Source organism: Gavia stellata, chromosome 9, assembly GCF_030936135.1.
Source record: "Gavia stellata isolate bGavSte3 chromosome 9, bGavSte3.hap2, whole genome shotgun sequence".
Lineage (NCBI taxonomy): Eukaryota > Metazoa > Chordata > Aves > Gaviiformes > Gaviidae > Gavia > Gavia stellata.
Window position 1 is genome coordinate 17,758,461 of NC_082602.1, and position 27,882 is coordinate 17,786,342.

General features: G+C 39.6%; 1 protein-coding gene across 3 annotated transcripts in view; it reads right to left on the bottom strand.

The window, feature by feature from the left end:
* The window catches only part of ZSWIM8 (zinc finger SWIM-type containing 8), a 65,183-nt gene that overhangs the window by 24,753 nt on the left and 12,548 nt on the right, over window positions 1-27,882 (bottom strand). For all 3 annotated transcript variants that reach the window (XM_059820970.1, XM_059820969.1, XM_059820968.1), the window contains exons 2-7: window positions 14,909-15,062; window positions 13,169-13,263; window positions 7,224-7,396; window positions 5,344-5,451; window positions 1,616-1,697; window positions 232-352 (exon numbers count right to left, since the gene is read on the bottom strand). In XM_059820970.1, coding sequence (XP_059676953.1) covers window positions 232-352; window positions 1,616-1,697; window positions 5,344-5,451; window positions 7,224-7,396; window positions 13,169-13,263; window positions 14,909-15,062 — 733 coding nt within the window. The remainder of the gene's footprint in view (window positions 1-231; window positions 353-1,615; window positions 1,698-5,343; window positions 5,452-7,223; window positions 7,397-13,168; window positions 13,264-14,908; window positions 15,063-27,882) is intronic.

Below are 27,882 nucleotides of genomic sequence, written 5' to 3' on the forward strand. Positions count from 1 at the left end.
ACAGGATGCATAATGAGACCGAGAACACCATACAAGCAAGGTATTGTGCAAATACAGTGTGCTTTACTGAAATAACATTGGACAAGCTATGCAAAAATATAGTCCAGAAGAGTGACCACGAAACTAAGCATTCTTCAGTTCATGGCATCACATAAAGGTACAGGCTATACAGTGAATGAGCTTACAGATTACATGAGTATCACATTTTCCCTTCAATGGGATACAGTTTACCTGAAAACAACAGGAGAGGGTCCACAGAATTTATGAAGGGTTTTCTTTATGTTGTCACTCAGAGTAGATTCATCTAAGTACCAGGTGCTTTGATCTGAGGCAGAGGGTCCAGCAGTGGGATCTTGACAAAAGAATAACACATATACAGTCTGAAGGCTATGAAGATATTTTCCTCTGTGTGCTCAACCACAGAGATTATAGGGAGCACACAGGCAGTGTTCCTCAGTTTATTTCACATGTTGCAGAACTATCATAACATTACCTTAACCACTGACAACACTAAATTGGGAGACATGGCTGGCACGCTGAATGGTAGCGCTACAACCAGTGGGACCAGGAGAAATTCAAGGACTGTGCCAACAGAAACCTCATGAAGTTCAGTGAGGAAAAAATGTAAACTTCTGTACCTGGGACAGGAAACCCCATGCATCAGTACAGACTGAAAACCAAATGGCTGAGTAGCTGTTTTGGTGATTATGGTGGATTATTAGGTTTGGTGATTATGGTGGATGCCAAGCTGAACACAAACCAGTGGCAAACTTTCACTGAAAACACAAAACAAAAAAAACAACCTGCAAACTGAGCTACATTAAGAAAAGCACAGCTAGCAGATTTAAGAAACTTATTTTATCCCCCTCTACCTGGCACTGGTAAAGTTACACCTGGAATACTGTATCCAGTTTTGGGTCCCCCAGACCAGGAACGATACTGAGAAACCAGAGAGGATATAGTGGAGGGGTATCAAGATAGGTCATGTGCTCTGTGCCCCCAGCTATGAGGTGAGGAAGATGGGCTAGTTTCTCCTAAAAAGGAGAGAGTGAGGGGTGATCATTAACAACCTACAACTACTTGGAATCACAAACACAATGCAGACAAACTCTTCTCAGTAGTAGAAGATGATAAAAAAAGGGTATTCATATTGGACAACAGGAAAAAATTCTTGACCAAAAGGGTAATGCAGCACTAAAAGAGGAATACTTTGTAACGTCTCCGGTAACCAAGACTTGACTAAGCTAGCCCAAGCCACAGCTAACCCAACTTAGTGTTGCAAACAGTCCTGTTTCAAGTAGGAGGTTGGAGAGGTCCCCTCCAATCAACATTTCCAGGAATGAATGCCAACTTAAAAAGAAAAATCTTTTGTTAGAAAGGTGCACTACCTGATGCTCCCTTCCTCTGCATACACTCTGAGGTGTCCATTACACCAGCAAGTACCTGTTGTTGTGCCATATATACATGCAAGTGCCTGCACTTATCCCTTTTTCTTGACCCTCACCTGCAATCCCAGCTACATGGTAACAGACCAGTTGAGAAATTCAAAGCAATGGAAATATATCCACTACCTATCTGTGACACAGATTACTGAAATAAGACACATCAATGTTACCTGGGGCTCCACACACTGTGTTGATTGCAGTAGACTGAGAAGATAACAGCTCATCCAGCAAGCGCTGAGCAGTTGGAAGAATCTGAAAACATGAAGCAAACTTTCATTATACACAGCATTACTTATCCTGATAAACCCAACCAACGATCTGCCTGGATTTTCATGATTGAAGCACTCTCATAATTTTGTAAGTATCAAATACACACAGTCATATTTTCAGAAAGGACTATAGAGGGTGCTAAAGACTATACAATAGCAAATAAACAAATAGCTGTTATACTTTTTCCTCTCCTTTCTCAAAGCAAAGCCATATCCAAGGCTTACTTCCTACATTCGCACCCTAAAAAGTAAACAAAAGCATCATAGATTATTAGTTTCCTTCTCATTTCTTGAGGAGTAGGAGCCCACAGAGTGATACTGCAGCTAATTTTGAGAGTATGGAAGTGACTGCAGTCAAGGTCACCATTTTCCTGCACTTTGAGTGTTCTTTATTTCTTGTTCCTAAATTATGTCTCTAAAACCCAAGCTAATGGGAACAGGAGGAGCAAACTATAAATTACATCTATACATAACTTTTTGGGCAAACTTTAGCTTATTTACCATCCTGTTAGCAAAGAGACCATATATATATATGAAGTCAGACTCAATAGTACACTAATGCAATTTCAGCACTAAACTAATGCAATCATAGCTTCTGGACAGCTCAGAGTATAAGCAGAGAAGGTTCACACTTCACTGGAAAGTCCTAAGTAGATATACCCTTAACGTGCTCTTTTTGAAAGAAAAATGCATAGTAGGAAGTGTTTTTTCCCAAACTAAGTCTGGGCTGAAACCGTAATCCATTTAGTCTTCAGCATGCATACTTACAACAGGTTAGGCATATAGTTAGGATTTCAATGACTTGCAACAGAACATCTGTTGATTCTGTGACTGCAGATGAGGGGTAGAGGAGGCTGGTCAAATGACTTGGTGACAGCATCAGCCTACAGCCATCAAGATGACAGGCCGCAGCTTCAGCATCTGTCCTTTTTCTTGCTACTTAGAAATGCTTCAGGGAAAAGAAAAAAAAAATCTGGACACCTTTTTACAACTTCCATGTAGGAGCCTACTTTTTCCCAGCCCTGCCCATTTACCTGTTCACCTTGCTTTGCCAGCAGGTCAGAGGCAAGAGAACCAACACTGGCTTTGGCGATGCCAGCATTTTTGTGTCCAGAGCTGGCTTTGCAGGTCATTTTGCCTGCTTTCAAACACAGACATTTCAACTGCTAATTGTTTACCAGTAAAGGATAAATACCATTTATGCCCTCCTACAAAAAAGCCTGGCATTTTTCAGCTGTTCTTCAATGAAGAATTACCTGAAAGGGGGTTGTGGTGAGGTGGGTGTTGGTCTCTTCTCCCACGTAACTAGCGACAGGACAAGAGGAAATGGCCTCAAGTTGCGCCAGGGGAGGTTTAGGCTGGATATTAGGAAAAATTTCTTTACTGACAGAGTGATGAAGCATTGGAAGAGCCTGCCCGGGGAGGTGGTGGAGTCACCATCACTGGAGGCATTTAAGGAACATGTGGACATGGCACTTTGGGACATGGTTTAGTGGGCATGGTGGTGTTGGGTTGATGGTTGGACTTGATGATCTTACAGGTCTTTTCCAACCTTAGCGGTTTTGTGATCTGATATCTCCCCACCTCTCCCTGTACAACAGCTGAGGTTAAAGATCACACTTACTGTAAAGCATGGAACATTCAGTACACCTATACTTGCAAATAATATGGACCCCTCTCAAACAATTGGAAGAAAAACAATGCTTCAGAAGGATATTTTGCATTTGAGTCACCTGAAGAAACAAACTCAGCATTAAGCTATTCTTGTACCTTTTTCCACTACTACGTATTTTAAGTCACCATGAAGCAGAAAAGTCACAGGTCTAGGCAATGTCACACCTTAAGGTTGAAGTATCAGGGACCTGCAGTGACCCTCCATCAGGCATTTTTGCCAAGTTATTCATATTTAATTGGAACAGGAGTACTGGCTTCATGAAGGCAAATAGCTTTTGGGAGAAGAACTGGGTAATAAATTCCAGCTGCTCAGAATCACTGACATTTTCATAGATACAGAAAACACTTTCTACAGAGATTTTGAAAAACATCTCCTTATCTAGCTGCATTCCTACAGACCACCTTCCCTTTACACTTGAAAGTAATTCAGCATTATATTACTGTACCATAATGTAATTCACAAGCTGGAAATAAGGGTAAAATAGAATCATGTGCACAGCCTACTCTAATCCTACATCATGCAGTCAAAACATGGGGTCTCAAGGTATCAGAGTATCTATCTCCACTCAGAAATCATGAAGACCAGGAATGAGACTGTTGGAAGAGTTTGGGGCGTGCCTTGCCTTTTTCAAGGCAATTACACAACACGGGTTAAGATGCATCTGCCAATAAACCCCAAACTTTTCTGTTGGACAGCATTCATCAGATTATCTGGCAAAATAGTAAAAATTAAATTAAATAATCCAGATGTTCCTGGGTGCACAACTGGTACACAAGACCAAAGGACAAATAAACCCTGCAAAAAGGAGCAGACACAGAATATTTGACAGCAAACAACTCACATGCCATTCAGGAAACACCTACCACCATTGCTAGCCTTTCAAAACCCTCCTTTATTAAGCACCAGACTATAGGACATAAAGCTCTGAGTCCTTAAGGAGAGGAGAAAAGCTTTGTCTGTTACGTAATGCAGCAAGAAGCACACACTATTAGTGCTGAACTCCGAGCAATGAAAAAAGCAGTATTTTTATATCGCTTTCATATTACACGATTCCTCTGTTTGCTCTCGTAAGAAGATTAGTATTTCTGTAAGAAATTTAGAGGACGTTTTAGCAATAGAATGTCTTAGTGTCCCAAGCACAGCACCATAATATGAATTTTAGACACATGCTGACAGTAATCTAACTCCTACTTAAGACATTATGCACGCACTACTGCAATGTGACAGATACCCATGCAGGTCAGTTTTGCTCAACCTCCTTTGGTTGAACCAGCGTAGAAAAGTTGCCAAGCCCTTATATTTTTAAAGCAAACATTTCACAATCACTTGGGTATTCTTGCGTATTTTGTGCAAGCATTTTAGGCAGATGATATAAATGACCTGACCTTGAACAACATAGATATTTAAGGAATAAGAGCGCAGATTTTGCCTTTGACTAACAAAATTTCATGTCTATTACTTTCCATAACACAAATGATTCTTATGAATCACCAAGAAGCTACACTGGGGGAAGGCAAAAGGTCACCAGTTGGGTGCATTAGAAAGTGCCCACCTAAGGCGTATACAACACATCCCCTGGGTAGTCTTCTCCACTTAACCAAACACACAAAAAAAGCAGCAACCTGATTTGTTCTGACCTAAGTTGTTCACCACCATGCATTTATTTTATTGTGTTTGATCTTCCACAAGCTAAGTGCATATTCATGCTAATATGAATAGCCACCACTCTTCTATCTCATTTTAAGACACTTCTAATCTTTTACTTGGCAATAGACAATTGTCAGATAATACAATGGCAAAACTGAAAATGGCAAGAACTGAAAGCCTTCCCAGCAGCTCACAACTGAATAGCATTAACTGGTTATCTTGCAACAAAAGACATCATATAAATTGACCCAGAATAAAGATAACTGAATTTAACAAAAAGTCAGTCCTATCGATTGTCCCCATTTACCTGTTGTGGAAGTTCACTGATTAGGTACTGAGCAAATTTTTGCAATTGGTCTCTTTGTAGCCGAGACAAGGACTCAGAAACAGGTGCTCGTAAGCATACCGCAGATGCCTGAAGAAAGAAAAGGAGATATACACTGCCATTAATAGGTCAGACTTAAATGAAGCTGCGTCCACTGAATGGATGAAGTGTCATGAACAGTAGCTATGCTGATGCACATCATGCTTGGTTTTGATGGACAATTTTTTTTGCCTGTAATTATGTGGTGTGTTGCAGATAAGATGCAAATAAGATGTCTAGGCTTTATAAAACTGCTTTTAAGACTTTATTTTCAAGGAAACTGCTTTAACAGCTGTGCTTAAGATCTGTTGTTGCTAGCAATTGCACAAATACTGGCAAGGATTTCACAAACAAACCTCTAAAATAGGACATTATTCTTTAAGCTTCTGGCAAACCAACCAGCTCTGTGGGGGGGCTGTTTCACAGGATCACAATCACTTCATTTATCTCATTAGAAGTTTTTTCTTCAATCTTAAAATCAGTCTCTTTCCCTATCTTAGAACAACTTAGATGATAAAAACACATCACCCCTAATTTCTTAACCTTTTTCACTCTACAGAATAAAAAATGCTCAAATGGCACTCACCTAAAGTTTAACCTGGAAACAGGCAAGGGCAGTTTGATAATAAAGATGCTTCCGATATTGATTTGTCTACATAGAGCAATATACCTTGGCTTGTAACTTGCTAGCTTCAGCAGTCAATGCATACAAACATGAAAATCCTTTCACTATCATTTCTCAGGTAGAAGAAAGGATTGGAGGGAAAAGATTTTTATATTACACAGGGTCCAAACTTTCTGAGTGTAAATAATACAAATGAAAATTTGTTTCCTGTCCTCACTCTCCATACCCACCTTTTAAAACTGGAATTGGTAATTCAAAGCAGAACCCATTTTTTTGCCAACTCTCCAGTCCTAAGTACAGGAAGTGTACCAATATTCCAATGATTTCACAACAGTATCAATTTAAGCCTATTACAACTGTCCACTGTGAAATATTAAAAAGCTTCAGCGGGTTATTAGCACTTATTTAAGAATCTGAAGTTGATCATAAGCATGTTAGCTATAAAATGTTCTGTGACAGCAGAAGATCTTCTGTTCCTTTCAATCATCCAAGCTTAATCCTTCCTTAAGATGTTATTTCTCAGCTTCCCAAAGACAGAGGAAATGAATCTGTATGCAAGACTGAACCCTCAACTTGTATATTTCATGTTGATTCTATGCATTTTCACCTGGAGTTCCTTGGGATAAGAAACACCTACTTTTCACTCTGTACAAGGCCACACAGAATACAAGCAGTCAAATAAAAACATAAACTTACCTGACCATTTGAAATCTACAAGTCAAAATAACACTTATCTGCCTCAGTATGTGTTAAAATGAACTGGTGAACGTGAAGGCCAACAGCGATCAAAATTACTTTCCTTCTGCACTCTGAATGATCAAACAACCAAAAGAGCTTTCAAATCCCATATTTCCAAAGACTTTTAATAAAAGACTAACTATTGGTGACCTTTCACTCCTTGCAGAACTGAACAAAGAATGAGCAATTCTAGCATTTAAATGAGAAACAGGAAGGGGCCAAAAAGGACTCTGTATCTACCCTTAGCAATTTGCACATTATCAAAAGACATTCTGCAGTTTAGAGCTTCAGACAATTCACTCTGCAGACTGCAACTGTGAGCGCACATTTGCACAATCTGTAACCAAAAGGAGTGCCAAGAACAATTTCCCTGAAGAGAGTGCATGTTGCATAAAACTGTAATGAGGAGAGACTCAGAGAAGATGCCTAGGGGAGAGCAGAACTGTATTTAAAGGCCTACATTGTGTATCCGGAAGAGGCACAGTGCCACAACGTGAGCACACCACTTGGCCCCAGCTCCGCAGGTACAGCTGCATGACGTGATCCTGCATCGATCAAACATCACCGCCACGTTGTATGCACCTTTGGGTGGCACCATCTGTGGGGGTACCACAGTGGCACTCAGATGGAAACCTGTTAAAATGCAAAAGGTCAAAGTTACTCTTCTGGTGCTTGGGAAACAGATTCAGCTAGCACAGAAATTTAGGTATGTGCCGTTTAAACAGTGAAACAACGTGTCTAGCAACAACATCCATATAGGGATGGATATCGATCTAGAGTCTCCAGCACTTGTTTCTTCCCAAACAGCTACCACAGAATATTAGCAGAGAGGCATAAGATGTTATAAGAGGTTCAAAACCACCAGCTTTTAATATATTAATTTATTTATATATTTGTTTCTATTAATATTTAAGAAAGAAAAGCAGAACTGGATAAAGCCATCACTGAAAAGTGTGGGGTTTTGATCACAGGGTCAAAGCTAGACTATACATATTTTAGGCATCATTTCTGTGTTAATTAACTCTGGCAATAGTGCAGAACAGGCTAGGTGACTTCAGAATTATTTCCAAGTCAGTCAGCTTTCACAATTTTACAGTGAACTAAAGAAGGCAGCACTTACACCTGAACACTCACTTTTACTTTGTGGCTTCAGAAGCTACCTATTTGTCATAAATTATGTACCTCCTTGCAATTTTGCAAATATCCCATTTTTATAAACCATGTACTCAGAAAACCGAAAACCCCTCTTGCTTAGACTAAAATCAATGAAAAAGGGAAATTTCAGCAATAACACTTGAATGAATCCAGTCCCATTAATCTGTGAACAAATAAATTATGAATCTCATCTCAGGCAGGATGACAAAGAACTTTAATGTGGCTTGGCTTCACGTAAACTCATGTACAATGCATAACAGTTGTAGTCATAATGCAGCTTCCTCTACAGATAATGGTTATCCAGAGGCACACATACTACGAGCAGGAAAAGGCCACCAGGAGCATGAATCTTCTACTTGTCTTGAAGGTCCCTATCACCAGTTAATCATCCTCTACAGCAATCAGTATCAGTCTCAGAGCCTTTTTGCTAGTCTCAAATTCAGTTTTAATGAAGCATAGAAAGCACCAAGGGTATCAAAGCCATAAGCAAAATTCAGTCCAACAATCTACCATAAGTGAAAAAAATATGGCTTGGGACAGATGATTGAAGTAGTTTCTCCATCATCAGCACAGGGAAGTACATTATAAATCCACAATACTAAAGTTTTTATTATTATATTGTGAGATCATTATAATGACAGTGTTCAGGAGGGCAGCACGCGACCTACTAAATCCCATTTAAAACAATGTGCACTATTTCTTCCTCAAAACATAATCCCCGTGCCAATACAAACTTGCTTTTACCTTGCTTAACCTTTCTATTTCTCCCGTTCACCAGACTTCAAATCCTCTTCCTGATGTGGGTGATTATTTTGATTAGTACAGATAATGCCACCCAAATTCTTCAGCCATTTTAGCAATTGGAACAGAATCAAAACAAAAGAAGGCATTCACCACAAAATTACTGCACTGCTTACTACTAGCTACAGTTCTAAGTTATGTTCCACACTTGGATAATACAACCCAAACAGTTCAGCTAGTCCTTCTGTTATACTAGAAGCATCTCAGACTAATGCCAAAATGCCCTAATTTTCACAAAATCAAATTAGGCATTTCACAATTTGGAATTGCAGCAATTCTGTTTCACTGAGAAAAAGTAGTATTCAAAAGGTGTTAGAGAAGAATGGGTCACAGCTATACACTCTCATCAAGCTCCTACAATGAAATTTTTATTTTTATATGAAGACAGTTAACTGATTAAATGCAAAGAGGGAAGAACAGTTATAAAAAGAGACAAAGAAAATTTAAGGGCTTCAGCATGACATATCACAAGCTTCAAATCAGACTGTAGCTTCATGAACATTTCTGACACTGAGACTGCTAATTCAAGCAGCTCTACCCAATTCTTTTGCACCACCAGCCTTGCTGTGCTGAACAACTGTTTTTGGGATGGCAGAGGAAACCATACCAGGAAAAAATTCTGGATTAAATTAATGGTTACTTTTACCAGGAAAAACACCACAGTTCAGTTCACTGCGCAGCTTACAGAAGTCTGAGCCTGCAGGGACTGAAAAGGTGACTACGAGGGGGACCATTCTGGAGCCCTTAGCCCAACACTACTGTTTAAAGAAATGGTCATCAAGTTGTACTTGTTCACAGTCAACGTGCAACTGTTGTCTCCTCCTGCAGACCACAGCTCTTACCCTCCTGCTTACATGTGAAGACAAGAATCACATCTACTGCACACCTAAGTGACCTGGCCATCTCATGGAGACTGCAAAAATATTCTTCCCTCCCACTCACCCCCTGCTCCCACTACCTGATAAGGGCTTATCTACTCCATGCATAACAATACATTACAAAAACATGTCTGCATGTACCAGCAGCACTCATTCTGCTACTGCATGTAGCCCACCAGAAAAAACTAAGACCTATACCCTATTCTTGGCAAGCTCCACTCCCAGAAGACCTCAGGAATGAGCTGCAGGCCAGAGGAATTGCTCTGCCAGGAGTCTCACCCTCCTGGCTACCATTTTTCTTTAATGCACTGTGGGCGCAGAGCAAGCTTAGTGCTTCTGTGAAAGCATTTAGGCTTTCTACACAGAAAGTGCATCTTACACTTCTTATGAGCACCAGATTTACTACTCATGCACAGAACAAACATGTCAAGCGGCCAGCACCAATGAGTCAGAGGATGTGTCAGGTACAAGCACTGTACAACATACTCACTATGCACAGAGAGCACCAGGAGTGATCTACTGCACCCATGAAGCAGATTTTGTCATGTAGTGAAGAAGGGGTAGCAGCACACTGTCCTCTCTGATACTCAATTAAGACACATGGTTTGATCAAATGGAAAAGCTGGAAATAATCAACTGCTGCCTAGTTTAGGTCCTACAAAATAGATGTGGCTTCTTTTTTGGTTCATAACCTATCCTTCTCACTGCTCTACCCCTGAAACCTAATCTTTCAGGAAAAGTATCCAAAAGAAATGTATGCTTCCCACTCATTAAAATCCAGTTTCAGAATTTTAGGATAGCCACGTCAACGTCTTTTGCATTTAGTATTTATTTTATCATGAAACTCATCTGTTGTGAAATTTCAGGTCTGTTTATTCACTTTTATGAGGTCCTATTAATCCTCATGATTTCAGGCAGAAATGCACTAATTTTAAATACCCCAAGCTACTCAGTAAGCAACTGGAATGAACAGATTTAAGTGACCTTTGAGTTAACAACACCCTGCTAAGAATACTTCTTGCAATACAGCTTCCAAGCTTTCTTCATTGACATTTGGTAGTTCTGATGCCCCTATAACAACGACAGCAAACACACCTCTGCGTGGAATTTAAGAACTTTTTCTCTGGCTTTCCCAGAACTAACGGAAATGGGAAAATGAGAGCTGAACAAAAGCTTTTAGACAGGAAGTAAAGCAAGGCAATTTTGGACATCTCTCTGTTTTAAACCAAGACAGGAGAATCTCTAAAAAGTGGAGACTTAGAGACACTATTCAAGGAGATGCAAAGTTAGAATCCAGTCTGAACCTGCTGCTACCTTCCTCATTTGTTAAAAAGAAATTAAGACTATGATAGAAAAAAAGTCCCTGAAATCAGTAACTACAACACACCTATTTGAGAACAGCAATAATGTCTTCAGTGCAAGGAGGTGCGTATATGACTGCTACAAAGGGAACGTGCAGAAGAAGGTCTACAAAAGCCAATTCTTTGTGTATATACAGTAGAACACTAAAAAAGTGGGTTCTTGGAATGTGGTGAAGAGGTGCTATTGTTCAGAAATTATGGATATGGATTTGCATGTGGACAAGATGACTAAAATTACTCATTTATGTTTAAAAAAATAATAATCTTATACTGCAAAGGGAAATGGGACAAAAGGAGGACAAAGCACATTTCAAGCTTTGTCCTACTGATCACAGTATTACAATGCACTGCCCAATCCCCCTCCAGATCAAATCCCCTCTCAAGGGCTGCTTCATTTCCTGTGTTTCTTTTCCCAGTCAATATAGGAAACTCAAAACCGCAACCACACACCTTAAAATCATTTGGAGTAGACAGTTGGAATTATATCCACCCCACCTGTACTGCCCAGCTTCTGGGCTGCTACTCATGGAAACAAAAATAAAAAATCCCTCCATTAGATAAAGTTCCTCTACTAAGGAGGAAACGTTACTGTGTTTAAACAAAGTTACTTCCTTTCCTTCCACACACATAATCCTTTGTCAAGAAGCCCAGTATGTGTACTTGAGAAGTTCCTCCCCTGTATCATTCACCACCTCCTCTTTTCCACTAATATTCCTAGCCTTTGTTCATTTACATTGCTTTACACCTCCTCACCTTTTTAATTTATTACTGAAAAAACTTTAACCACAGTCTTAGCACTGTGTATTAAATAGTCTGCTCTCTTCCATTGTGAAAGTCCCAGGAATTACTGAATTTCAGCCAGCTGCATTTTAACTCATTTGTCTCTCAAACATTTGCCTTCCTGAGGTTCAGCAGATGCCCCAGAGGCCTCTCTCAGCATTTCAGTCCTGACATCAGGAGCTTACGAATGCACTCAAAAGTCAGTTTAATCCTATTTAGTAATTTTGAAACATCAATGAAATTGAGCTATCTGGACTCACTGACAACTCAATACACCTTATGTATGAGGAAGTACTTCCATTCCCAAGAATTCCTGCTATTGTTATTACAGTAGACAACAGACTAGGTAAAATCCTGTCAGATGCATTACTCTATATTCGGATAACAGTTCATCAGTCTCTCACCATTCGTGTATCTCAATTACTATCTCCTCCTTTTGTTCTACCCGAACTTTTACAGTATGAGTCCCTTTGATTTCCTTTTTGAGGGTCCTTTACCTAAATTTACTCATTCCACTGATCACTGACAGTTAAGTATTACTAGTACTAGCAACTAAACAGGCCCATAGACTATCCCTCATCACAAGAAAACACAGGAACTTTCCTCCTTAACTTTACACAGCTTTTTATATTATCATTTTTCTTATTACAGCCACGCTCAGTTCCCACATGCCAATTAACTTACTAATTCTAATTCTGAAGCTTACACTTGCAGAAAAAACAACACCATCGCGTTGGATTGATATGGCCCACTTTGACATACTAGTGTCTTCAATTCACATAATGCCTTCCTGTCTAACAGCTGTCACTGGAAAAGTCAACTCAATATTCTTCTTTACTTCAAAGGATTTAATGAAAAATCCAGAGTCCAATTTTTTGTTAAGATCAGTTTCTATAACCATAATACATAAAAAAAACAAGGTTAAGTGAGGAGAAGCAATAAAACCAACTGTCCAGCAACAGGGATTTCCTTCTGCCAAAATACTACATGAGTAACTGTATTATTAACACAACTCTTTTGCTACAAGAATAATTAAACCTTGCAAACCTCCTCTCTGCCATACATGCACTGTAAGCGAGGCATTCATTTGATCAGACCACTAGAAAACCAAGTTCTCTTTATCAATGGGGAATTTAAGCATTATGAAGACAAAGGCATTCTACACAGTTTTTTTCAAAACGCTAAGACAAATTAAGGATCTAATCTTCAGAACATTTCTCTTTTCACTCAGTTTCACAGCTGAGCTGATAGAGGCTGAAATAAACATAGTATTTAGCTCAAGACATTGCAAAGAATGCACATGGCAGGGAGTTTAGTCTATGATGCCAGAAAAACTCTTTTTGAGACATGGTCATACAACTGCTGTCCCATTGCAGATATGGTTTTGGGAATCTGAAATATCTAGAGACATGGAACCGCAATGTTCTTACCTATCTGGAGAGGGTCCTTGACAGCCCTCACTCGGAACAGCTGCTCACCTCGCTGGAACTCATCTGCACTGCCATTCGCCAAACACGAGTACAATCTGCAAGAGATACACATAACATGTCAAGATCAGATTGTTTTTGAGAAGCTTCACGTTATTATCCTCTTGCATTCTTTGTTTATATGGCTTTTGAAAAATCCTTACTATCTTCATCTTTAAGATGAAGTCCAGCTCTCTGCCATTTCTCCATTACAATTCAACCATAAACATCATTAGTCTCTTCCTAACTGGGTTTCTCTATAGCCACTGGAATTTCTAGAAATTTCAACATAAGGCTCTGAAATACAAATTCATTCATAGCCTAAAATTAAGCTTTTATATACAGTATAATATCAATTCAAGGTCCAATGTTAGCATGCCACAGTAAAAAAAGCCCTTGTACTTCTAGATGAGTTACCTGCATACTCATGTGAGGTTTTTTTACATCTGTGCTCATCAGAATAATGAACAGGTATAACCAGCTGGCTTGCTCTATTCCCCCACAGATGATCTTACTAATTACATCAGCATTTCTGACATTACCTCCCCCATCTGATACCAGAATGTTAGATGAATGCATCTAAGAACTTTCAGGACAATTCTTTCTAAAGGAGTATAATATCACTACTTTGCAACAAAATTCTGAATACAGTGTTACATGGGTAGGCCTGCTATAGTATAAAAGCTTCAGCAAAAATACTTTGGTAAAAGATCTAAAAGCACAGTTTTTGACTATGTACTCACACACAATTTATGTGGAAATATAAGAAATATAGTCATCTGTCTGACTGTATCCACTCTGACCACTGACGTACTCAGCAAATTCTGATTCTCCTACTTACACCAACAAAAGGCTTGCACAGCATACTGAGCTAGCCCTCCCCGGCAATTTCTGAGCCCAGTTAAAGCTCTGACTCAAGCAACAGATTCAAACTGGAAAGAATACTGCATAAGAAATCGTTGAGGTGCTGGACGCACCCAAAGAAGAGCAATGAAGCTGATGAAGGGCCTAGAGCACAAGTCTTAGGAGAAGCAGCTGAGGGAACTAGGGTTGTTTAGCCTGGAGAAAAGGAAGCTCAGGGGAGACCTTATTGGTCTCTACAACTACCTGAAAGGAGGCTGTAGCAAGGTGGGTGTTGGTCTCTTTTCCCAAGTAACAAGTGATGAAATGAGAGGAAATGACCTTAAGTGGCACTAGGGGAGGGTTTAGATTGGATATGAGGAAAAAGTTCTTCACTGAAAGGGTTATCAAGCATTGGAACAGGTTGCCCAGGGAAGTGGTTGAGTAAAACATGTAGACATGGTGCTTAGGGACATGGTTTAGTGGTGGGCTTGGCAGTGTCAGGTTTACAGTTGGACTCAATGATCTTAAGGGTCTTTTCCAACCTAAATGATTCTATAAGGACAAAACTCTACAAACAAGTTACTGTCAGGCAAATTGAAGGGTGCATTTATTCTGCTATCATTTACAAAAAGAACCTGCATGTGCACATGCTTTTCCTGGGACATATGCAGGGCAGCTCACCCCAAAATAAAAGCCTGTATCATAGCATATCCCACAGTAATCCATCTGCATATTACAAAATGCACATGAGAACAGAGAGCAGAAGCAGCAAATATATTGGACATCAAATGGACAATGATTCTCCTGTAGTGAACGGAACTTTTCCTTAAGCATCAATGAAACAGAAATAGTATTTGTTACCTGATATCTTCCTCATTTTCTGGGAAACTCCAGAAGGCGATCCGAAGCTGCAGTTGCTCAGGCACTGGAGGATAAACTTTCTCCACCACCTCGAATGGAATGTGAAATGCAACCTGTTTCGCAGACAGTTCCACCAATGGGATCACCAGCCCATCTAGCAAGACAAGAAACAAAATGCAATTAGCCATTCAGAGAACAAAACTCATGAGAGGCTAAAGAGATCAGAGCAGGGAGCTCTTCCAGTTCTTCTCTTATCTCACCAAGTTCAAGGATCAATTTTGATAGACAGTAAAAGGCAGCACAGATATTTTCTGAAGAATTGCCTGCCAACTTTATGTTTGTTTTCAGGCCCCTAGGGCATGGGTACACATTCCTAAAAAAGTCCTTTGTCAGGAGAGCTACATTAGCTTGGCAGACACCAGTGACTCGAACTTTGTCTCCTGACAAAACTGAAACCATTTAGCAAGACTTAAGGTAACCAAATATTTTTCACACATTTCTGTTAGAATATGGCAGCAACATCCTGTGAATACCAGATGATTACACACAGAAGAACTATTACATTGTATACACACAAGACAGTGATGGAAAGGTTATCCAGGAACCTTAGTATTGACTTTTTTGGTAACATTAAGTATTTGGCAATTTATAAGATTTTAATTTCAGTTAGTATTTGTTGTTCCTGTCACCACCACCTTTTGTATGATATCTGTCTTTATATTTCAAGTTTACAGAAGCAACTGGGAATTCACATGTTTGTACAGTGCTGACTACACTGAGCCCATGAGGATCTTAACTGAAGGCACCAAGAGCTTTATACAAATACATTTAACCGCCACCTTTCTACCAAACTAACTCCACTTTTTATGTTTTTAAGTGCAGGTGGAGATTTCTTATCATGAGGATATGGGAGCCTGAGCTAGATTACACTCTATACAAAATGCAAGACTTGTCTTATCTGCAAGCACCTCACTGCTTTACTGAGATCACTTCCTGAGCCATCACTACAGCAGCCTTGGTTCCCTTGTCTACCAAACCCTGTTGCCAAGAGCCTAATTAATTCAGTTTCAGATATTTGATTTTATGACTCTTCACTTCCCTAACAAGCTTCTAAAACACCACTAGAAGCCAGAATGTAAACCAATCTGGCCCTCAGCTTTCCCTCCCCACTGGCCTCCAGGCAACATATCAAAGGAAAACTTAAGCCCTGATGTCAGTAAGCACTTTCTCACTCTCTGCCTCCAGCCCAAACAGCTGGGAAACAGATAGGAAGGGAGAGAGGGCTTTGAAAGTGCATGCACACAGCAAAGCAGCCAACATCTCCCCCAGTACTGAGCAGACCTGTCAAATGGAAGGATTGCATAAATATGGAAAGAAAATACAGTTTTCAAACATCCACATTCATGATTTTTTGATTGCCGTGAAATTAGATTCATTAGGCAGCATTCACTTCTCCCAGATACAGTCAGTCTTTTACTGTCAGGATTATTTCTCCATCACTAGTGACTTTTACTCTGTTATAGACAGAGCCTCTGTTTTACAGCGTTATAATCCCATCCACAAATGTGAGAGCAGCAGATTGTAAAATGAACAATGATGGAAAAGTGGAGTGTCCCTTTCTCTACAGCTAGCAAATAATCAAGATTTTGGCCGAAAAGTCATCTCATTTCCACTCTGACAACCAGAACAGGTGTAAAGCTCTCATCAAGTCACAAAAAAAATTTACTATTTTTTTATTAGTGCAATGTAGTCAACTTAAATATCATTGCTGCTACTACAGTAGTAGTAGATACCACAGAAGGTTGAAATTGAGGCACTTAAATTCTTGAAATTACTCTGAGCAATGAAAGGAGAACTATTTCTTGTGGTTCTAACTGCACTTTTTGCATAGAGGCACTTTATCCAAGTCTTTCATTACACAGTACTAGAAAAGAGATAACACCTAAACAACCTCTACAAGGTACAAGACTCAAGAAAGTCTTCAGTACCGGGTGAAACACCTGCACATTCTTCAAAGAGCTGCAAGCCTGCAGCCTGGATTTTTACAAGGATTTGGTGCTTGGTATAAGGGTTAGATTAGAAATGCTAAAGACAGACTGAGTTGACAAAAAAAGCAGCAAATGCATTCTGTTTATTATTCTATCAGCACACCTTACTCTTTAAAATATTTTACTTTACTGTTGCAATGCACTAGGACACACATGCAATCAGTTACTAGGTCTCAGTGGTACTAGTAGAGTAGTACTGGTAGTAGGAGCAGTAGTACGATCATTGCAATCTCTCCATTACATAGTATGGCTGTTCTTTCTCAAGGTAAACTAAACTAGCGCAAGAAAAATACTTTGAAAAGTGTTACTGAAATTACCTCTCCTGAGAAAACATTTCTTCCAGGGGGCAAGACAACAGGAGTCCTCCTCATCTGCTCCAGTGTAAGTCCAGTGCAAGTCAGCCAGCTTGATTTTAACAGCGAACTAAAGTAACAGGCTGACTTTGGATTGAACTCATTAACTGATTCATCAGCTGTACTGTGTTAGTAGTAATCAGCAGAAGACAGGTGGCCAATTATCTGGCATATCTATCATAACCCACAGTCAGCCATTCACAGCACATAGCTTAGACATTTTCAGAATAAGGTGAAAGCAATAAAACCTGGTGGGGAAAAAAATAATCTAAAAAGCAATAATCTTATCTATAAGACCAAGCATCTTTCTAAAATGCTGAATTTTCTACAAGTAAAAAGAGACGTGAAAAAGAAATAGTAGAAAATGAATGAAAAGTAGAAAATAATTTTTCAATGATACTTCAAGGGTGGGTAAATTCACAGTAGCTAACTGGACACACAATGTAAATACTAAAATTAAGAAGTTAAACTGCCCTAAGTTTCAATGGGTTGTGCCCTATGTAGCCAAGGTGAGACACTTATCTAGAATGTGACTCAGAGCATCAGAGGGTGTTTTCCCGTTAGGCCTCCTGTAAAGTCAGCTGGACAGTCAGAGTTAGGTGCTTAAATTTGACTCTGAATACTCTCATTTGAGTCCTAAACAAAGAGAGATCCATTCAAAAAGTTTATGTCTAGATACACAAATCCAGGGTTGGTATATTCATACCTATTTGTATCAAAAGGTATTATCAATGAAACAGACAAAAAGTACTCCAGGTACGATAATAAACATATTTTGAACAAGAAAAAAAAAAGGAAAAGTCTGCTAACAAAGAAAAGGAGAAAGCAGCACAGCTTCTGCTCAGAAAGCAAACCCACCCCAAAACAGCCAACACAAGCTATGCGCAAAAACGTGCATTTTCACCAGTGGAAACAACTTCTGTGCCAGCAGGGCTTACTGACATAGGAATGCATGGGTAGCTACATTGCTTAACCTTTTCTAATAAAGGGTAGGCTGTAACAAGTTGCAGCCAAAAATTATTCTTAAAAACAGATCATGTTCAAACTGAGCTATTATTCCTTCAGTACAATAATTGAGTTTCCATGATAGACAAATAGAGAAGAAACTGCTTGAATAATCAGCAAAATAGGGTCCATGAGAATACCAAAGAGTTATTAAATGGAACTGAAAGAAAAACTAACTGGGCCAAGCACTGAATGTATCTGTTACTTAATTACATTATTTCCATTGGGTTAACTTTCATTTGTCACACGCCTCTAAAAATAAACTGTATGTACAAGTGAATAAACACAAATGCAAGTGAACAAATCTCACAGCAAGAGATAAGACACAGTGCAAAGACAGGACACACTGCTTTTACTGTATATACCTTAAGAAAAATGGCATGTTAGGCTGCATTATGTTTTTAGAGATGAGTCTATAGCTTTGATTTTACAGCTATCCCTGGTCCCCACCTCACCTTTCCCGCTGGCTTCAGTCCAAAATGTAACAGCGCGGAACAAAGTAATACAACTACACACAGAACAGGGAGATGAAGAAAATTGAGTGAAGCACTTTGATATCAAAAGCTAAAGTAAGAAGAACAGTAAAAGTAACAGGAAATAAGCAGAGTGCAATCTTGACCAGTGAAGGAGGTATGTGGGGGATGTTATAAAACCTCTTTTACAAACCTCATTTAAAAAATGGTAAATACTACATTGCTTTTTACAGGATTTGCCATGAAGAAAGATAAATCTGTTACTGTAGAATGCACTTTAAGCATTTCTGCTTGTTTTATTTTAGTTTAGTGCCTATCAGTAAAATGCCCCTTGACTTAAGTCAGTGATATATTCTCTCTCTGATACCCCTTAAAAGCAAAAAGTGCTGAGAACTCTCAAATACGGGCAAGCAGAGCAAGCATTACATTTAACCATAACATGCCTAAATCAAAACTCTTCAGAAATATTTCGTTTCTTACTGTTTTATATTTTTGTACATTTCCTTCTAAAATTCTGCGGTTGGTTTTACTTTAGTCTCTTGCTCTTTTTTCCTTTATGGAAATTTATTTTTGTGCCACAGCAATATATTCCTTCAGGTCCCAAACTCTGCAACAAACATCAGAAAACTTCACCTTTCCCTTGAACTCTGTAATACTCAAAGATGAATGCTCTGAATGTAGTTAAAAAACAGTTTCCCAAGGTGAACATTGCAAAATGAAACATAGGGTTTTTAATTAAAAATTTACTCTTTTTTTCAAATAAATTAGATCCAGGGTATTTAGGCCATTACCTATACTTCTTTACTTGTTCCTCTTCCATTTTACTGCGTAATCAACATCCTATAAAAAGGCACATAATGTGTTTTTAAAAATAAACAAAATTCACCTCTGAACTGAGGATAAGACACATGGTGTTTAATAGAAACATGTTGCAAAAGTCTGAAAATAAGGTATTTTGTCCTCTTTCAAAAGCATTTCTCATCCAAAGCTCCATCCACAAGTCTCATTAACTTCAGTTCTCTTTTCAAAGAGGCATTCAAATAAGAGCAAAACTGATTCAATGGGTCACAGACATATCACCACCAGTCAGTTTTCTGTCACATTAACATTTTGCCTAGGTTGGTCCCAGCCCTACAAAGTCATCAGAAAGGGAATATCTTCAGAAGTGCTGAACTAATATACTTGCAGCGTGTGTAAGCAGTAAGGGTGCATTTCTGTCCACTTGCTGGTTTCTGGCTTTCAAGCACAGACTTGTGAGATGGGTAGCTAATACCTGTCCCATACAATTTCCCAAAGTTCAGGCAACATTATAAAAAATACATCACATCTATAATGCACTAGTACAGAATACATAGAAATGGTGGAATATTAAGAGCATCCTTGAATAGTCCTGGGATTACAATCAGACTAAGTACAATTAAATGTAAGCTTCATGATGTAGTCACAAACAGGATAGCTATGTTTTCAAAGACGTAAAGGAAAAGTTCTCCATCTAGGTAGAAGAGATACTGCAGTCACTCTAGTCTGTGCCTGTAAGATTTGGAACATATGAAGTACTGAACCATAACCACCAAGCTCCAAAAGGAAACAAAATGCTTAACATAAAAAAGCAACCGAAATAGCTAACATGATTTTAAATGTAGAGAAGAGAGCGAGATAACATACAAGCACTTAAAACAATAGAAGAGGTATTCACCTTTAAACACGCATGACAAAATGGTTGTACTCTGACTTGTAAATGACCTTTTCAAATCATGCAGCTGGTCTCAGTGGTGTTCATAGTGGACACATACATACGCACACACATCACAGATTGCTCCAGCCCAATTGGAGCTAATGGGTGCTCTTACGCCAGCCCAGCGAACATGCCAAGTACTGAACAGGCACCAAGAATTAACTTTCTTGCCCCAAATAGAATACAAGAGAAGAAACCAAACTGGCAAGCTGAGGGGTGAGGACCCCAAGACTGAACCAAGACCCTGCAATATCAGACCCTGACACTTGAACGGACACAAGGAGCTGCCCCCCACACCCAGTCCTGGTCTTGCTTGACTGTGTGCAGAATGAAGCATCCGAAAAGCTGAAGACACAGTGTAATATTCAAATACTGACTCCCAGTTGTCTTCAATTAGCATTCCTCTGTTTCAAACCAATAATTCCATGCCATCTTATACCGAGGGAAAAAAAAAAACACACAGCATTCCTTGCAAAAAACAAGCAAACCACAGTATTGCTAAAAAGTAGTTTATTTTCCTTTTACAGATTAAGGAAACAGATGTGAAGATGCATGTTTCTGGTTCCTCAACTATTCAAGCAGTGTCAGTCTTAAGAAAATAAGCAACTCTTTACAATGGAACACCTGCTGTACCAAGTCAGAATAAAGTTTCAGCTATTTGTTTCTCAGATACTACCCACTCCAAACCAATTCCCTGCAAAACACCTCAGCATTCACAAAGTCAACAAATGGAAAACTGTAGACTCCAGAAAAAAGCCTTTGGTAGAATTCATCTGCGCGAGTTTTTCACATGCTGTGACAGACCAAGAAGGTTAGATAAGAATAGGGATCAAGTGATGGAGAAAGGATGCTACAAATGCTGCTGCTGATTGATTGTTACTCAAGCTTGCTCAGAAAAGATGACTGAAGGGAGCATTCTGACTTGAGGGCTCCTTTGGTTTTGTTTTCTCTCAATGTTTTTGTATTTTTTAAATTTCCACATACCCTTAACAGGCTAGCAAGTGCAGCTAAACTGATACAGAAAAACAGCAAGGGCGGGGCACTGCAATGCAATCATCAGGTATTTCAGGCAAAGCTAGCCACAGGAAAAACTCTACAAATACGGGTTTCTCCACTAGGGTTGTATGTCAGGATGATATTCTCACTACACAAGAATGAAAATAAAATTATATATATAGACACATATATATACACACACTTTTTTTTTTTTAATAACTGAAAACATAGCCCTAGAGAGATCTAAGTGATCAACAAAGGAGCAAAATGCTCCAGAGAACAAATCAAGCTTTAGTTTGAATCACTAGTACATTGATTTACCCACAGGATAAAGCAAACAAAAAAGAACTATGAGGGTTACTTAGTTATATTTTTCTGTCCATGTAATTCACCTGTTAAATCTGCATGTTACCCTTCTTACTGCCTGTAAATAACGCAGAACTTTCAGGAAGGACAGTTATCAACTAAATATAGGGGTTTTTTAATTTAGGAACAGGTCTGCTTCTCTTGTTTGCTATTTTCTTCTTCCTCCTCCTCCACTGCTACTACACCCACAAGCTTACTAACAGTATTAAAACCCTAATGGGATCTGTGTTTACAAGACTTTCTTATACCTCTTATTTCCCCACGTAGAGTTATACAACTCTACCTGGATCCCACAAACATTTTGCAGCAGTGAAATTTCACTGAGAATAATGTCACAGGGTAGCAAATGCAGAGTTATTAATACCATGTTGAAAGCAAGAAGAACTGGGGGGAGGCCTACGTCAGCCCTAAGCCACAGAATGACATTTTTATGTACAAAACAGTTGAGAAGACAAATAAGCAACAGAACTTTTTTATTAGCATTTACTGGATAAGACTGATGAGATTCATAGCCAAAACCCATTAAAAATACAAATCCCAGATGGGCAGATTACGGTCCAGAATTGGAAAGCTCACGCTTAACTGACAAACTGCAGCAACTATTACTACACAAATTCCGTTACAACCATCACAATAACATTTTAAGAAAGGCTTTTTTTTTAATCCAATGCAAAGAGGTTCATTTTATCACAATGTGTCCAATTCAGCCTCAAAGGCTCCGTCATCTACAGCAAAAGCCATAGCACAGAGTCAAATTTCAGCTCGATTTGATTTCTGAAAAATTGCTTAACACTACATCACAAACAGCTCATACATGTCAGTCAAAATATTCAATGGCTCAAACTATTTTTTTGTTGCTGTATTTACATTTCCATTCAAAACTAGAGAAGTATATTATTCGGCTGACTACATAAACATATCCTGACACCATGACTTCTGTCTCCAATACTAAGACATTTTAGGAAGCAAGAATTAGTTGATTTTATAAGGCAGACCTTAAAATACATCAAAATATCAGAAAAAAGCTCTCATTTTTTTATTTTGCACACAAGCCCTGTAGATTTGCAGAATATAATACTAAATCACATTGTGGATTTGGACCGGATGAGTGGTTTGGTTTTTTTCAAGTGTCAGTAATTTTAAATCTGTTAAGGCTTGCAGTTCCCCTTCTGGTCATCTGAATTATTAAAAAAAAACCATTTCTGATAAACCCATTTCATGATGGTTTTCTACACTCACTCTCTGCATGCTTACAGAGCTAAAAAAACCCAACCAAAAAACAGCTGGCTTAACTTTGCTCACCTGTGGAGAAATGGCATCACCATCATGCTAACATCAAGCATAGATACTGCATCCCAAAACAATTTTTGTTAAAGAATCTGAGCACCTAACAGAGCAGGGATCCCACTTACTCAGCTCAACTCCTGCTGTTTCAGTATTAGACTGAGTTAAGAAGTATTTTAAGTTATTCTTTTTAAAGTTACATCTTTTAAATCATAAAGTGTTTGAGTATTATGCCAACTCCTGGTGACACTTCCACAAGATTTCATGAGGCATAAAAATTAGACCTACAAAAATAAAGCTGGTGAGTCTTTGTAATGCTAAGCAATAACTGATAAGAGAACTAAAACTTAGAAGATGCATGATGTGTGTGTAAGGTCCAAGAGTCCTAACCCACTAAGAGTTTAAATCAGTAAGAGCATGCCAAAAATCCCACAGCCATGTCCCAACTTTCCCTACAGTAATTCATCATTTCTTCCTGTTAGCAAAAACCTTCTACCAGTAGCAAAACCTTCGACTGCTGTATAAAGTGGTCATGTTCTGACTTCAGAAAGGCTTTCTTTGAGATGCTCTAGTTCCCAATGCCCCTCCTTTTAAAGCTAAAACAATATTAAAATAAGCGAGCAGACACCGATGAATAGTAAGGGTTCTTATGTTAGCCTGCAAAGCACACACTAATACATGCAGCACTTACTTTCCCTGAATTTCTAGAGATCTGTGGGGAAATGGTTCCTTTTTCTTCCCACACTCTCTCCAAATGAGACTTCTCCCTTGAGAATCAGACCTCTCAGCCCTGTGCCACACCAGATGAGAACCCGAGACACATGGGGAGCAAGTTTAAAGTTTAATGTCCTCTGATTGCCAGACTAGCTACTCAGATCACCTTGTCAGACAATCCAAATACAACTTGGTTTAGAAACTTCCACAAAATTATTCAGAAACATTCTTTCATCCCACAAAATATCACTGTCTGCCATAATCCTACTGCAACAACAGCCAGTGGGGTTACTGTTACTCTTGCCACAACTTAATCAATAGTGAGAAATTACAATTTAACCAAGTAATCTAATACTGTTATTACCGGGGGAGACCTGGGGTGCTTATTACTGCTGAGCAGACCTATGCCAGAATAAAAAAAGCCAATGCTTTCTGCTACAGGACTTTTTAGAAAATGACACAAGAAACAGGTCCTCATCGCAAGAGGCTACAACGTACGTGAAAATGGAGGCAAACTTCTCAATACACCTTCTGAGAGCAGTTGCTGACTTCTACTTCTCCCAACTTCATCTGTGGTTTCCTGTGTCAGCAAGAACACTTTCAGAGGCAAAACATCTAAAGGAGTCCTCTCTTCAGAGCAGCATGAGATGTTAATAAGAAAAATAACCACCTCGTCATGTTATTCCTCCTTACACCACTGGTAAACATGACTAAGGAGTTTCAATATACCCAAGTAAATTTTAATTGCCAAGCAGATAACCCACTGTGTAATCATGCCTCAAAAGTCCTCTTGCGATTAGTAGACAGAAGAGCTGCACATCTGAAAACCTTTTCTGTACTCCAAAGGTCAGCTGGCTGAAGAACAGCTTTCCCTTCTTTCCTTACAAACTTGTCTTCCTTACACTTTTAAAGCTACAACACTCTTACTATATTAGAAACCAGATCTCTAGAAAAAAAACAACTTCAATCAAGTCTTCGGAACGTCAAGACAAGGCAAAGGTGGAAAGCTACAAGTTATATTTGGTAACCAAAGAGATGTTTAATGGGGGAGGGAAATAAAGATGAAACCAACATCCATTATTTGGTTTCATAACTCTAGGACAGAAACACCGGCACATTCCTCCATCACTAAACTCGAACTCCTAAGATGCTAGTCACCTAAGTTTTGTCTCACGGTTCACATAAGATTTTGTTGCAAACATGTACAATGTACCTACAGAAAACGTCTGCTCTGAGCAAATGTCAGAACCTCTCCAAACACAAGTTAAATCCAGATCAGAAAGGAAAGGTGTCTTTTCCATTTAACTCTATTGCTTCTCCTGTGCAATAACTGTGAAAATCTTCTGCACGTGGCTGTGCTGATGAAACTGGAGTATTCAGTGTTACGTTGATGCCTTATACCAGATGAGATCTATTTGTCTCTTCATAAGCTCTGAATCTCAAGAACAAAATGTCAGTAAGCTCTTTTCTCAACTCTCACCCACTTTAACATGATTGAGAACCCACAACTGTAATACCAGCATTAGGCAGGCAATGCAGCATTCACAACTTGACAACCTCCTCTGGAAAGTCAGACAAGAAAATTCTTAATACAAACGCCCTTCCATTTCCCTCCCTAAAAAAAGAATTCATTTCAAAAAAAAGAGCAGCTTGGGCAACCAACCGACAGCTGTTAGAAATCCTAAAATGAACAGCAGATTTTTGTAAAGCAAGACAGACAGTGCTACAAAACACTGTATTCATGCCAGTGCTGGCCAAGGTTTCATGGCAAATTGAGCAGCTTGCATTCAGAATAACTCTACAGCTGATGAAGCAGATCAGCTTCAGGCAAGTCATTTCCCCTGCACTGTTACTCCTCGCTCCCTCACCCCATGCAGAAAGCATACTGCATAACCAGGATTGTGCATTCAGAGCACAGACATCAGACAGCTCCCATTTCCTGAAAGCAAGGCTCAGTGATACCAGTTATTCCTACTTCTGCCCCACGCAAGGTATTTTAAAAGCTCAGAATTCAAAATTATCTCCAGTGGCCTACAACAAAAAAAACAAGCTACAAAGACCAACAGGGACCAGATATTTTTCTGAATGTAGACAATGGAACATAAACACAAATCAAAAAGTCAGACTGCATCACAGCTGAGCATCAATCTCTATCAAGAAGTATTGATATGTTTTCAGACGCTGAAAGGAAGTTAGACAAAACACCATGCAACCTCTGCTATTTAATGTGCTGCTCTCTACCATTAGTATCCATCCGTAAGTATTACATGCAAAATTAATCTCTAACCAGCTTTTTTCCTGTATCTAAATCCCAGAGCAGTATCACTTGGCCTCCAAACAAATGCACTGGCAAACACTGAAGAGCTGCATTACTGAACATATCAGAATGAGATCAGGTCAATTTTGTTGGGGCTGATGGGAAAGTTATTGTCTGAAAAGAATAGATCAAGGATGAGGCATTCTCACTTCTAGGATGAAAAAAAATATTAATTAAATATCTGTCAGGAACTAAAAGAAGATACCTTCTCTTAATATCACCAACAAGAAACCATTAGAGGTTTAAATCTGTTTCATAGACATGAGTCAAAAGAAGTTAGATACCGAAGTGCTTTTGAAAAAAATCTTACCTGACTCATATTTTTATCTCCTTTGATTTTGTAAAAATCTCCCCAAATCTAACCCCAGGTCTATGGCTTTATGGGAGGTTACAGAGCCCACTCAGCAATGTCCCTCAATTCTAGGTTCTCCCACCACAGTTCAAAGATGCAACACAGCAGCCCCCAACCTGCCTGAACCGCTGCCGCAGGACACAAGCTTCCAAGGCCGACAGTCCTCAGCCTTCCTCAAGCTCTCCACTCCGCAGCAATTACATTTCTTCTCGCTCAAAGGCAGGCATCTGTCTGATCATTTCTTAGTATCCTACGGTTGGAGGAAGTTCCTCCCTAAAAAGAATAAATTCTCTTCCATTTCACCCTCATCACCTATAGAGAGAACAAAAGGGGGGAAACAAAACTGGGTACCAAGGAATATATGAAACAAGCAGGCAGAGTTTATCACCTTTGGAAGAAGGGGCAGGCAACTGAAGAAGAGTACAAGGATCTCGTTAGGTCCTGCAGAGAGGGAATTAGAAGGCAAAAGCCCAGCTAGAGCTCAATCTGGCCACAGTCGTACGGGATAACAAAAACTGTTTTTACAAATACATTAACAACAAAAAGAGAGCCAAGGAGAATCTCCATCCTCTACTGGATGCGGGAGGGAACACCGTCACCAAGGATGAGGAAAAGGCTGAGGTACTTAATGCCTTCTTTGCCTCAGTCTTTAATAGCCAGACCAGGCATCCTCAGGATATTCAGCTCCCTGAGCTAGAATACAGGGAGCAAAATAAACTCCCCATGATCCAGGAGGAAGCAGTTAACGACCTGCTATGCCACCTGGACACTCACAAGTCTATGGGGCCTGATGGCATCCACCCAAGGGTGCTGAGGGAGCTGGCAGAGGAGCTTGCCAAGCCGCTCTGCATTATTTATCAACAATCCTGGTTAACAGGGAGGTCCCAGATGACTGGAGGCTTGCCAACATGACGCCCATTTACAAGAAGGGCCAGAAGGAGGATCCAGGGAACTACAGGCCTGTCAGCCTGACCTCGGTGCTGGGGAAGATTATGGAGAGGCTCATCTTGAGGGCACTCACAGGGCATGTGCAGGACAACCAAGGGATCAGGCCCAGCCAGCACAGGTTCTTGAAAGGCAGGTCCTGCTTGACCAACCTGATCACTTTCTATGACCAGGTGACCCGCCTGGCGGATGAGGGAAAGGCTGTGGATGTTGTCTACCTGGACTTTAGTAAAGCCTTCGACACTGTCTCCCACAGCACTCTCCTAGAGAAACTGGCAGCTCATGGCTTAGATAGGTGTACCCTTCACTGGGTAAAAAACTGGCTGGACGGCCAAGCCCAGAGAGTTGCAGTGAATGGAGTTAAATCCGGTTGGCGGCCGGTCACA